This window comes from Solea senegalensis, linkage group LG1, assembly GCF_019176455.1.
Source record: "Solea senegalensis isolate Sse05_10M linkage group LG1, IFAPA_SoseM_1, whole genome shotgun sequence".
In the NCBI taxonomy this organism is placed as follows: Eukaryota; Metazoa; Chordata; class Actinopteri; order Pleuronectiformes; family Soleidae; genus Solea; species Solea senegalensis.
The window spans coordinates 14,976,902-14,989,866 of record NC_058021.1 but is presented as its reverse complement, the minus strand read 5'-3'; the positions used below and the strand labels follow the sequence as shown (position 1 = coordinate 14,989,866).

The window sequence follows — 12,965 nt, the reverse complement described above, 5'->3', positions numbered from 1 at the left end:
GAGTAGTGTGTGTGTGTGTGTGAAAGTACACTTCAGGAAAACAGCTATATAAATTATTTGTTGGTATTGAGTTAGGCAGTAATGCAAAGATGTATTTCTCTATAAAATCCCAGTACTACAGCGGAAAATCCTCAAAACATTACGGCAAACCCGCCGCCGAAGTGATCGGCACGCAAAGTGATTTAGTCAAGCAAAAGGAAATCAGTCAGCAGCTATTTCTCCGATAATGAACGGCTCGAGTCTTGCTGAAAGTACAAAAAAAAAAAAGCACCGCGTGAAACACATGGTCACATCTTTCACTCTGACACTGATGTCTGCTTTATGACATTTCTAAGATATAACCTTTAGTTTAGAACATATCACTCGGATAGAATTATCATTAATTGTAGCCCTTTTGCAAACAACGCATTCATTCTTCCTATGCAAATAGGAACAGCGCGGGTTTCGCTCGCAGATATTGTGTTGCTCCATCCCAAATTCGGCCGGCCTGTGTGTTTAAGAAACAGCCCAAATCTCCAAAATATTTATTTTATTATCATAGAACAAGGAGCTTTAAACTGTGTACCCTCAGAAAACAAACAAATCACTTAATGGACAAACAGTTTTATTTAATGACTCGATAGATCTGTCAGTATATATACAGTTGTGAACCACAGTTTACACTGTCTTTATCCTAATAGTTGTACACCGCATATCAGCTCTGGGTCGATGAAACGCTCTCTGCAGACTCTGCTTGTTGTCGTCCCGTCTCTGTTTCTGGCAGTTGATCTCAACGTCTCTACATCACTGGCGGAGCCAAGGAAGTGACATCATGTCCCTGAAGGGCGTGAAAGCGCAGCCCTGACAGGACTGTCATGACAAAAGAGTTCCTTGGGAACATCAGATCACACCGAGGACAGAAAGTGTCTGGAGGCCGTGTTCTCTTAGTTCCTGTAGTTCCTGTCTCCCGCTACTTACCCAGCAATCATTTTCTGATGTTTGAAATCCTCCTCCCTCACATGTGTGCCTTTTTTTGTCCTGAATGTAGGGCATGTGGGCGGGGCAGAAAGTTCTCTGAGATTGGTGGTTATCCAAAGAGTTGAGGAAGAAATCATTGTGTTGGCAGCAGCGGCTCAGCAGAGCCACATCTCTGTTTCACTTGTAGGTTTTCAGCGAACACTTGGACTTGGCGCGTCGGTTTTGTTTCTGTCTTACTTGATATGTATGTATGCGCTCTTTATCTCGCGCCTCTCGGTGTTGACAATTGAAAATAAATTAACATTCCTGGGCTTTATTTTTGTCTTCGCTAAGCTTGTGCAGAAAACTTGGAGGCGAACCCCGGAGGTCAGGCCGTACTCACAGGCTGTCAATCCTCCGCACTGACCCTGCCGCCCTTTTTCTTTCTCCCCCTTCCATTCTTCTCCTCCCCTGCTCTCCCTCTCCCATCCATTTAGTCCCACTCGGCTTACAAACTCCCCAAGTCCCCCCTTCTCCCACTCTCTCTTTCACTGGACTCCTCTCCAGCTTGAGTTAGGCAGACACAAGCTTTGTCAAAGGAGCCTCACATTCATTCAGCCGGCTGTTGCACTCAGCCTTCTATTTCAAGTTAAGACATGTGGGCTGTCTCCTTCTATCCATTTATTTTAATTATGTTTTAATTGCTTTCCGTCCTCTCTTAAATGCTTGCTTATTATTTCTATCAGGCCGATGTGAAAAATTTGCTGTGGACTGTGATTTTCTCCATTATCTTAACCGATGATAGATTTCTCTCCTTAGCTTTCCACTGTGTTCGCACTGGAGACAAAAGAAAAACAGATGTCGTGAACGTTTTTGCGCATCGTTTTTCTTTTCATCGCTGAAGAGAAAGGGGAAAATATGAGGGCGTAATATGTGTGTGCGCGCACATATACCTTTTTTTTTTAAGCTGAAAATGAATCATTTTTAAAATAGTCAGTGGTCTCTGAGTGCATATTACATGTTTGAGCTCATTAGAGTTAGTGTAGGTGGTGACAGTCATAACTGTGCCTTTTTTCTTTTTTTTTTTTTTTTTACACGTCTGCGTCAGTGGAACATGATGATCTCCATGTGAAAATCACTGGCCAAGATACAAGTAACCTCAATTTCCAGACTTCAAGGGTGGAGGGGGGGTTGGTGGTGGTTGTGGTGGGGGCTCAGTGTAGATAATTCCTGAGCACAAGCTCCGAGGGGTAAACGATGCCTCACTTACCTCTTCAAATCATTTTCTGCTTGAGAACATCTTAAACCCCCTCCTCCTACAAACAGCACCCCCATCCCCTGATGTGAAATTATGATTTGTCTGTTAGTCCTCGTGTAAAGCATCCTAACGTTAATCACCTAATCCTTTTTATCTCAAGTCCACTGGAGACAGTCCAGCAAACAAAACAGTGTTTTAGGAAGATGAGCACGGCTGTGTCCAACCATCGGCTTAGGAGAGAATGGAGATGTGTTTCTCAGCGGGACGATGGCCGATCAAGAGAAAGAACCCCAGGGTAGTGGGGGCAAGACTTCCTCTGTGAGGCCTGCTAGGCTCTCGCCCTCTGGTGTCTGTAAGGCCTGAGTGGCTCAGGGGGCCCAGCAGGCCAGAGGGGGCAGGGAATGTCCCCCCAAAACGTTTCAAATCCCCTCCTGTCAACCATCATTATGGTTACCCTGTGGCCCCAGCCCGCATATTGGGGGATGATAGATGGCGATGGAAGAAGTCACATGCACCTCTGGAGATGAAGTGCTCCGCCCAATATTGACCGTGTGGAAGTCTTGTCACAAGATTTAAGAGTATGTGCAGCCAGCCTCCGTCGGCGTGTTGCGAGACTTCCCACGAGGATAGAACGAAAGCACCCTCAAGTTTTCTTCTGTCTTATCTGATCTGGTCCGGCGCCACTGGCAGATAAACAACTGGAAGACAAATAAAACCACAATTCCGATAAAACCACCCAAGTTTAACTGATAAATTATAAAAAAAAAAAAAGGAGGTATGTGTTTTTGCTTGGCACAGGCCGGAGCTGCACAAATATTTCATCCAGGTCGACCTCAAATGAAAATAAATACTCTCAGGCTGCGTCAGGCTAGGTGGAGATCCAGTAAGCTGTGATGTCCCAACCAGGCTTTTGGTCAGACGGCGTAGAATGAATCCAATAGTGACTTAAATTATTGCTCAGCAGGCTAATGTGAAAGCTTCACGTGTTTTGTGGGTTTTCGTGTTGCCAAAAATATCCAAATGCATTAGCGAGGCAGGGAGGGCGATCGGGGCAGACTGCTCTGCTGCTCAAATTTAGGTTCATTATAAAATAATCAGGGTGGTTGACAGGAGCTGCATTCACAACTGGGCAGCATTCACTCTCCTCTGCATAATGACGGTTACCAAGTGACTGATCCTGTGTACAAGGTGGAGACAGAGTGTGTGTGTGTGTGTTCTTATATGTCTGGCATTAACCCTGACCTTGTCAGGACCAGTTGTCCTCACAGAGACCAAAACCAGTTGAGGAACCGCTTAACTTTTAGACCTAAGATGTGAATTATGGTCAGGTTAAGGTTAAAGTTTGGCATTAACTGGTTATGATTAGGGATAAGGCTTTGTTTATGCTGTCCACATGGGTGGAAGTAAATGCAGTGTCCTGAGAAGGATAGCTGCACAAACCTGTGTGTGTGTGTTTGTTTGTGTGTGTGTGTGTGGCATTTCACATATGACACAACACATCCCTCCTCGGTGTTTGACTTTAGTAAGCAGCTTATCTGTCTGGGGTGTTAGTTTGTCCCGGCCACTAACCTTTTGCAGTTTTTCCAGACAAAGGACTGTTTTGCCACCTCTTGATAAGCAAGGAGACAAAAGTAGTTCACAATGCAGCCGTGTCTCTAATGGCGTCCTGTGTGAACGCGTTGCCGGAGCGACGGGCTTTCTCCCGCGGGGATCTGGGAGTAAATGGGGAAGGTGGAACTGGGAAGAGTGCAAGAATGAGGCAGTGTAAACACACATGCTCTCATAAACCTTTTGAATTTTTTAATATTTGCGTGAAAAATGATTTGTTGAAACAGCAGTCAGTGGGTTGTTTTCTTTGTGGTGCTCAGATTTACACATGACTTATTTTATTGCACTGCATGAAAAAGTGAATCAGTAACAGCAATTGTGCAATGATTCTTCAGGAGTTGGGGCCAGATCTCGTTTTTTTTCTTGGTTAATTCCATGTCTTTTTTCCTTCAATGTGAATGTGCAGGGAGTCTGCAATTTCAGGGTTACATCTTGACCCAAGTAAACTAGTGCTGAACGTTTGGGGGGAAAAGAAAAATTGCAATTTCAGTTTAATTTGCAGTATAATTTTATTATATCAAGTTAAGTTTCAGGCATTTATATTAATTAATGTTTTACCACAGTCGTGACTGATCACAGATAATGCAGTTGGAATACGGTAAACTATGCGTAGTGTTTACAAAATTTTTTTTTTATGATTTTTATTAAACGAAAAACTATTCAAGTTACATTTGTAAAGTAATGAGATCTCAACAGTCAGTGAGTCCGAGTTGAGATATCAAGGTTCTTGTCATTTTTCCATTTCCGTCTTGGTTTCTGAAATGCTACACCGCTAAGCAGCAGCGAAGCTCAGGCTGTGATGATGCTGATGCTGATGATGACCGTCCATTTTCTCCATTTTCACAATCTGTCATCTTGTTTCTTTCAGATGCGAAGATGACTGGTGATGCTTTTCCAAGAACTACCGATCGGTGACATTGCTCCAGCTTTCCTGCTCTCCCCCCGCAACTCACTGAACAACTATTATTAGCCATCAGGCTCCTGGATTGTTTACACACACTGCACAATGGCCTCTGCACTGAGGAGGTGTCCCGTGTTCCACTGCATCTTGCTCCTTCTTGTTTGCTTTCATTGTTCACAAGGTGAGTTACCATGGAGTCGTGTGCAAGAAAGTAGTTTTTTTTTTTTTTTTAATGTAATGTTGGTCAGCCTTTCATGAAGCCACTTGTTATTCAATGTATGAATGAGTTGAATTTATCAGAGCCCATTGTTGTTGCCGCACTAAAGAAGTGGAGAGCTGTGATGTGGCAAGACTGGAGAGTTCTTCTTTAGTGGCTTTACCCTTGGACTCTTTCATTAACACACACACACACTTTTCTCGTCAGGGGACTTTTCAGTATTCATTTAAGGTCTATAACTATACATTGCTGCATATATTATGTATCACACCAACCTCTCTAAACTCTCACTAAACTTGTCTTGGCTGAAACAGCTTCTATTTGGGCCCGTGTCTTAAATATTAATTGGAGCTGATGGTAGTAGCTGGTTTTTCCAGATTTGCGTGAGACAAGACAGCTTGCCCTAACAAATCTTTACCTCTAGCGGTTGTGCCACTAGACCCTGTAGAGACCTGGTTCTGACATCCATCCTGAGTGATCCGACCACAGGCAGGTTGTGCTGCGTGCAGGTCTGAACACATCAAATCCGATCACCTCAACCAATGTCGTCTGGTGTAGTTTAATTTCTCTCTCTCTCTGTCACGTGTACACACACATACCGGCGCACGACCCACCAACTTTTTAAAAACACAATTTTATTCTCCCAAATAGACATGACATCAATATGTATTTGAATAAAGGGCCAGGAAGCTGAATTCAATCGTATGTGGTCGCAGGAGATGCATTTTAACGACATCGAACAGCCCTGCAGTACTTGAGGCTGTCTGCATTTGATCAGACCTACGTCACAATCCACTTCACACATTTTCCCCTCCTGTTCAAGGTTTCAACTTAGCTATTAGCTCCTTAACCACAAAACCTGCCTGCACAACATGGCCTCTGTCAGAGTGCAGTTTAATAGAAGCCGCGTGTTGTTGAGCTCCCAAACTCGCCTGAAGAGCAATCATTTCATCTGAGCACATTTGCCCTTGCAACTCATCCTGCAAGTTCCCAGCTGTAGCGACAGTCAAGCTTGGCTTATTCGACAACAAAAAGCCTGATCTCACCTGGACATGCTTTTAGCCCCGAAAGAACATTCTTTTCTTTTATCCTAACAAAATAAAACAAAAAGGTAGTTTCTGGTTTGTATTTATGAATTGCCTTGTGGATCAAACCTACGGGCCACATGAATCATAGCTACTCTTTGCAAAGTGAGTTTTAGAACAGATTGTCTGCGTTCCCTTTGAAGCTCTGGCGCCATAGAGGAGAGATACATTTTTCATTTGCACCTATGTCTGATCCTTCTGATCAGCCCGTACCCGGAACTATCAAAAGCCTGACACTTGATTCATTTCCAGAGTTCCGGAGGAAAAATAATGTGGAAGTATTTTTAATTGTCTGCAATGACAGCCCTTTTTATTTCCTTCCCCTCACTTTTGATTACCACATTTGGCTATAATTACAAGTATTGTCACACAACCCTCCCGTCTGTTAAATGCCAATTAAAACCGCTGATATTGGTATGTCTGCTTAATGACGATCATTGCATTTTCTTCCCTCCTTTCAGTCCCATTGTACCAGGGAAACAAAGTAACCCAAAATCACATGCCTGTGCACCAAGCATTGCTTACAGATAGATGCTGAATCACATTATTGGAGATGGGGATTTGGGGGATGGGTCTTTTTTTCTCCCTCTGTCTTGCAGTTTTTGTTCTGTGATAGATTTTGCCTCCACTTTTATTTTAGTTCGAGCTCTACTGTACAATTTGGCTACGGAGACAGACAGCCACGGAACCGACAGTCGCGGCATTCTTTCGAGCAGAAATTCCTTTTTTGTCTTAAGATTAGCAATTTCAGATAATAAGGAACAATCTTACATGAGACAGTTGAAGAATAGCCGCATGATCTGGCTCTGCTTCGAAACGGAGTTGAATAGTCTTGCAGAATTTCTTAAAGAGAAATGCTGCTTTGGCATGCAGAAAGCCAAGGTTTTGGGTTTCAGTTGATGTGAGCGCTCTCAGGTCTAAGAATGCATATTTGCCCTTCCATCAATAAAGGAATGTGTGTGTGTGTCTCTGTGTGTGTGTGTGAGTGAATGAAAACAATATCTGGTTCTATCCACATGCCACTCACCTTCAGCCTGTCCAGCCCTGAGGGCCGGCATCCCAGTGCTTATGATCTACGTTTCCATCAGAGTCCCGGCAAGGAAACCTCTCGGCTTGATAATTACCGCCTGTCCCTCACCAGAAGAGGGTATAATCAGGTTATCATTTTTACCCAAAACATTCCTCACTCTTTGAAATGTTCATTGACATACCTGAAAAGAAAATGATTTATCTCCCGTCTGGTACTGAGTTTTCCCTTCAGAGCTAACAGTGAACTCAAGTTTGAAAAAAAACTTGACTGGTTTGTGTAAAAGTGGAACGGTGATTTAGGTGATTTCCAGTTCATTTATCGCCTCCTTTTAGAGACCAAAACAAAGCCAATAAGAGAGTGACTGCCGCGCTTACATCAGAAATGGGGCCAGAAACATGAGATGAACCGATCCAGTCCACAACCCCTGGCTGTGTTTTGTTCAAAGTTGAAGATCATTGCTCTGGAGGTGTTTCTGGCGCCTCAATGTAGCCCTAAATAATCGATCACAAGAAAAACTAAAGTTAATAAATTGTATTTTTCACAATGCCAGGAACTGCTGTAGTCAGATTTCTTGCCGCACGAGCAGTTTTCCACAAAGCGGACACAATGAAGTTAGGCAGCAGTGGTGTGTGATGACTTTATCGTTTAGAGGAAGATATTGAACATTTCGTCAACTTAACCTTGAGCAACGAAGAAAAGATTAAAATGCAGAACAGTAATAAAAGCCTTGGGTATTGTAAATTGGGAGATGCAATTAAGTCGAGACATACCAGGTTATTTTATTATCTTATAACTGTGAGGTTCATGGTAAAGTGTAAAGAGACGGCCAGCGCAAGTGAGGCAGACCAGTGTGTGGTGGGAGGCATCATGCAGGCTAAAAGGTAATCATATAAAGTAGTGAATTCTACTGTCACTGATCCGTTGTCATGGCCACATCTGACACCAGGAATGATGGTGGACTATGTGAGTATTAGCCTTGCCATTGGAGAGCCGTGATCATATATTTTTCTTCCATTCTTGACAAGATCCAGTCTCTCTTAAGCACGCGTGTTAACAAACAGCCAAAAGCTGCATGTTCCATTTTTGTTCCAGACACCAGTCTCACTGTCTCACACCCACACGCTCCCTCGCTTGCTCTCTTTTGCCCACTCGCTATGCGCACGGTGTACACACTAAACTGCATTAAAGGGGCTGCACTACTTGTCTAATATTATTCTGTCTGAAATCTATTGCGGGTCTCACAAAGAGATAATACATCGTGCCGTAATTTGCTCGTTAACCTGCTACAGCGAGGGGGAAAAAGGACTGTAATGAACGGTGGGTGCCGTTAAAGGAAGCTTAACGGGTACACCTGTCTGTAATGTGCTGTAGTCAGCCAGCCGTCGGCCAAACTGTCAGAGACAATAGTCTGCTGCCGCCACAAGTGGACAGTGAGCTAGAAAATGGATGCAAACATGACACTGGACAGAGCGCTGTTCCGAGATTAGAAGCGATGAAAGATATCGCTTCCACTTTGGTATCGTTTGCCCTGCTTTCCCTGATGGTACGTTTCCATGCACAGTTAAGATGAGCTTGGGTTGTAGACTGCTATCCCTGTCCCAGCGTATAAGCACCAGTAGGGAAGGAATTTATATTTCTATGAATTTATAGTGTTAGGTGTTGGTTGACCCATTTGGCCACAGATGAAAACTACTTTTGGTGACAGTAAAGTGTAATTCTACTGTATTGTAGTTTAAATACTTGCAGAACATGAATTCATTCTCCTTGTCAGTTAAAGAATGCATGCATGTCTTTGTTCACATACGTCTTCTTCTGTGTGCCAGTTTGTTCTATTACAGTATTTCCTGGTCAAAGCCAAGAGGGTTAGAACTGTGGACCATGTCAGTGTGAGTCTGATCAAACACATACGTGCAGTAGTAATTAGACTTCCAGTCACTTTTTCTGGCTGTGTTAGTCCAACTTTGAGAAACTGGACATCAGAAGTCCGGTTTTAGTTTCTAACGCCATGAAAGTGCAGCGACTGTTGAGCCGCTGCTTTTAGATATGCACCGAGGGATGCTTGTGACAATTGACCTATTCAAAGAAGTCACTTTGGACTTTCTCAGAACGGTCTCCTCCTAGCTCCCTAGTCTAATATCCAGATATGTTCTGATTGAGCTCATGTGAGGATGCAGCGGGAGAAAAATTCAGAGATGAATGGGCGAGTCTGTTGCTTCCCGTACGCCAGACACCGCTCATTTGCCAGGACTCTCCAGAGTCAGACAAATATCTGGCTTCATTTTTCTGTGTGTGAATAGGAAACTGGGAAAATGTCCGCACCCAATTCTCTGAACATGTCTGAAAACAGCTTCAGATAACATGCTTTAGTTGAGATTGAAAAGAGCAAAACATCTGTTCTCTATAGCTTTGTGGACACATTTTTCATTGTTGAACAACGACAGTTGGCACGAGTGTCAAATACTTTATACTGGAGTCATTTTTATAACTGCTTTATAATAAAAATTCGCTCTCCTGTGTATCATCAGTTCACACATTGTGGGCAAAGAAGCAGCATAGGAGATGTCTGGTTTGCAATAGCACCTCTATATGTTGAACACTAAGTGTTGAGGTGTCAGTGAGATAAAATTAAAAGCAGTAATGTTGGCTTTGATTCATGCATCATTTCCTGTGAATCCAATCGCGTGTGGAGGAGGGCAGTGTGGGCACTGAATGACTTTTGCATCAGAATGGAACTTGATTTCATGAACATCTTTACGAATGTAACATTAATGCATTAAATAGATGTAAAGAGACATGTGGTACGGTGGTAGCTTGACTATGTCATTCTTGGATTACATTCCTTGTACGATATGCACCGGGTTGCTAGTGTTAGGCAGTTTCTGGTTTTGCTTGCGGCAAGTTGTCAGCGTGTCAAACGCCTACCTATCGCCCACAAACTTTAAAATATTTAATTCCTCAAGCTGACTCAAACCAGAAAAAAATTTAATTTTGCTTTTTTTATTGTTGCTCTACTTCATCTTCTTCTAGCCGGACGGTGGGAACTGTGGTGCATGTGAGTGCCCAGGCCAGCTTGAGTCTTTCTAAGGTGTACACGCAATATCGATCCCCCATTGCATTACATCTGGGTCTGTGTGCAACTTCACTCAACATGTTTACATGTATTCACAAGTCCGATTTTAGTCGTATCAACCCAATAATTAGTTATTTTTCCCTAATGTCACGTAAACATACACTGTACTTAGTGTCATGTCACTACAGATGTTCCTTCTTGTTCTCATTAATCTGACTTGTTGTCCTCCACATGCATGTGCCATTATATAACACATGCGTGTAATTATTCCAGAATAAAGTAGGTCACGCAGGTATCGGGCTTGCTTGTGATGTCTCAGGCCGCCCAGTCTGCACATTTTGAAAGGAGACGACTCGATTCTTAAAGCAGAGTCCACAAAGGTGGGAGAAGTGTATATAGGCACATCACATGCACCACCTGCTGTGACTGAATGAGCGCCGTTATCTAAGTCTTCAGAGCAAAGAAAGCCCAGATTTAGGGGGCATTATATCATGCAGTCAGTGTCAACACTTTCAGTTGGCTCTTGTGTGAAAATGCCAAACGGATAGCAGGCACCTTGGTATTCATATCTAAATATTGCACCAGAGGGGAATGTAAAAAGATTAAGTGGTTTTTGTTTGAAAGCTGTGTCATATCCACAGAGAAGGGGATCAGCGTGAAGAGGCCGTGTTTGTTTTGGTCCTACCAACTGTTCCAGCACGGACGGAGCGTGTGTGAATAGAAGACATTAAGATGGAGGTTGTTTTTTTGTTTGTTTTGTTTTTAATGATCAAGTCAGCCGACACAAGAAACACATGTGAGGGAGAAGCGGCAATCGATTAATGGAAAGATTTCCCAGTCGCATTTGTCTGTCGGCGTCTGTCCCTCCTGCTGCTTAAACGTACGTCCCTCACTCGATTGTGAAATATTCCACGCTTGAACCGACCAGCATGCTTGTCTTTCTCCCCAAAAGGTTGTAAAGGTTAACAATATGTCCCAGCACAACATTTGTCTCATGCAATGCCATACATTGTGCTGATGGAAGACTCTCCCTTGTGCCACACTGGTATTTCCAGTCCTGGGTTTGACTGAATGGGGGGGGGAAGCTTTTGTGCTCTAACTCCTCACTGGCCCCGGGCCATACACATCCAGTCTGTCATCCATTGATATGCTTGGCTTGCCGTTTTATAATTCATATTGAATGCTGCGGGTCCATGGCAGGGAGATCATGAATTATCAGCTAAACCATGGGAGATTCACAGATGACTGGTCAAACTGTGTGGTGAGAACAAGCTCAAAGCGAGGAAAAAAAACATCTGATACATCAGTCTTGCATGGAAATTCGGTCCAACTGGAAGTATTTTTTTTGATAAATACGGCAGTGGGCCCATCGTTTGAATTGGACTTTCCTACAGATTACAAATTGTATGCACTTGGACAAACCTTTCCATTTCTATGGTTATTTAATTAATATTGGTTTTCATTTACTCATTATTATTTACATGTTACTTTACTGTAGTGTGCAGCCTCTCCATTTCTCAACAGTGCACGAGCTACACTTCTGAATATTGATGTGTAAAAATATGCTTCTTTTTTTTTTTTTTTTTATCAAAATAATAATAATAATAACTGTGGACCTGAAAAGTTTGGAGCCACAAGAGAAGATGGAATTGAAATGAGCCAGTCATATGAATCTCCAGGATCAGTATTCCACTCAGAGGAAATGAAATACAATATCACCCTTGATAGGGTCATCCTAGATTTATTGTGATACTGATTTCCTGAGTGCATTTTTGGTAAAAACAAAAAAGCAGCGAGAACCCGTTTGTATCCAATATGCGAACACAAACCTATTTCCCTTTAGAAGAGAAACTTGTCTTTTAAATTGTGTTTGGGTGAGAGTGTAAAAAGATGCTGTTTTATGTCCAGTTGATGAACACTCACTTAATTTAATGGGCTAGGTGTTTCCTGACAGTTTTATTTCATTTGTGAAGCATGCTTTAACTCTCAATTGCTCGCCGCATCCCAGAACCATTCAATTCACACCCCTTATGATAACAAGTTGTATAAACATTGGACCAGATGCCTACCTCACTCTTTCCTCAGTGAAATGCCGCCTGCACTTGTTTTTTCTGCAGGCAGCCTAATTCAAATAATAGATGAGTCCAGCTTACAGCCACAGAGTAGTTTGCCTCCAAATCTAAACTTTTGGACCTGCTTGGTGTAACTCACTGCTTCACAGGAGGGTTCAGCTGTCATAACAAAGTAATGCATTTAATCTTGAGAGGAAGCAGGAGGTTTTCGAATAAAATTAAGTCTACACTTTAGAAAGATGTAAATTATTTTCCTTTCTGTGTGCGAGGTAGTGTGTGTGTGTGTGTGTGTGTGTGCCAACAATATAAATCTGGTTTGGGAGATAGACAAAATTATTTACAGAGTCAACAAGAACCTGTGCTTCAGTCAGTGTTCATCCTGCACTTTTAAACGGCTTTGGGGGGAAAACGCTAAACTAATTCCATTTGATCAAAGTGCTCAAGAGTTAACAAACATGCGAAAACAAAAGGCACGCGTGTAATATTTAACACCAAAGAGATGTAATGCTGAGGCAATCAAAGGCAGCTGTTGCTCGAACGAAATACTTGCACCAGTAATATCTTTCTAACGCTATATATACAGTGTATGTTTTCTTCTAGACCCAAACATGAATGTCTGAGTCGTGAATGTGAATGTCAGTTACGCCGTGATGAATGGTAAACGCTCCCGACATTCAAAAGGAACTGGCACAAACGGTTTATATTATGTCATCCGCGAGTTTCCAACTTAGCACCTTTGCCACTAACTGTACCTTAACTTCTCCGACCCCTTTACTGAGTAACAACGT

General features: G+C 42.7%; 1 protein-coding gene across 14 annotated transcripts in view; it reads left to right on the top strand.

The window, feature by feature from the left end:
• Positions 1-12,965, top strand: part of LOC122774898 (adhesion G protein-coupled receptor L2-like) — a 91,147-nt gene that overhangs the window by 17,600 nt on the left and 60,582 nt on the right. For all 14 annotated transcript variants that reach the window (XM_044034552.1, XM_044034519.1, XM_044034537.1 and 11 more), the window contains exon 2: positions 4,671-4,884. In XM_044034552.1, coding sequence (XP_043890487.1) covers positions 4,809-4,884 — 76 coding nt within the window. In that variant the 5' untranslated portion in view covers positions 4,671-4,808. The remainder of the gene's footprint in view (positions 1-4,670; positions 4,885-12,965) is intronic.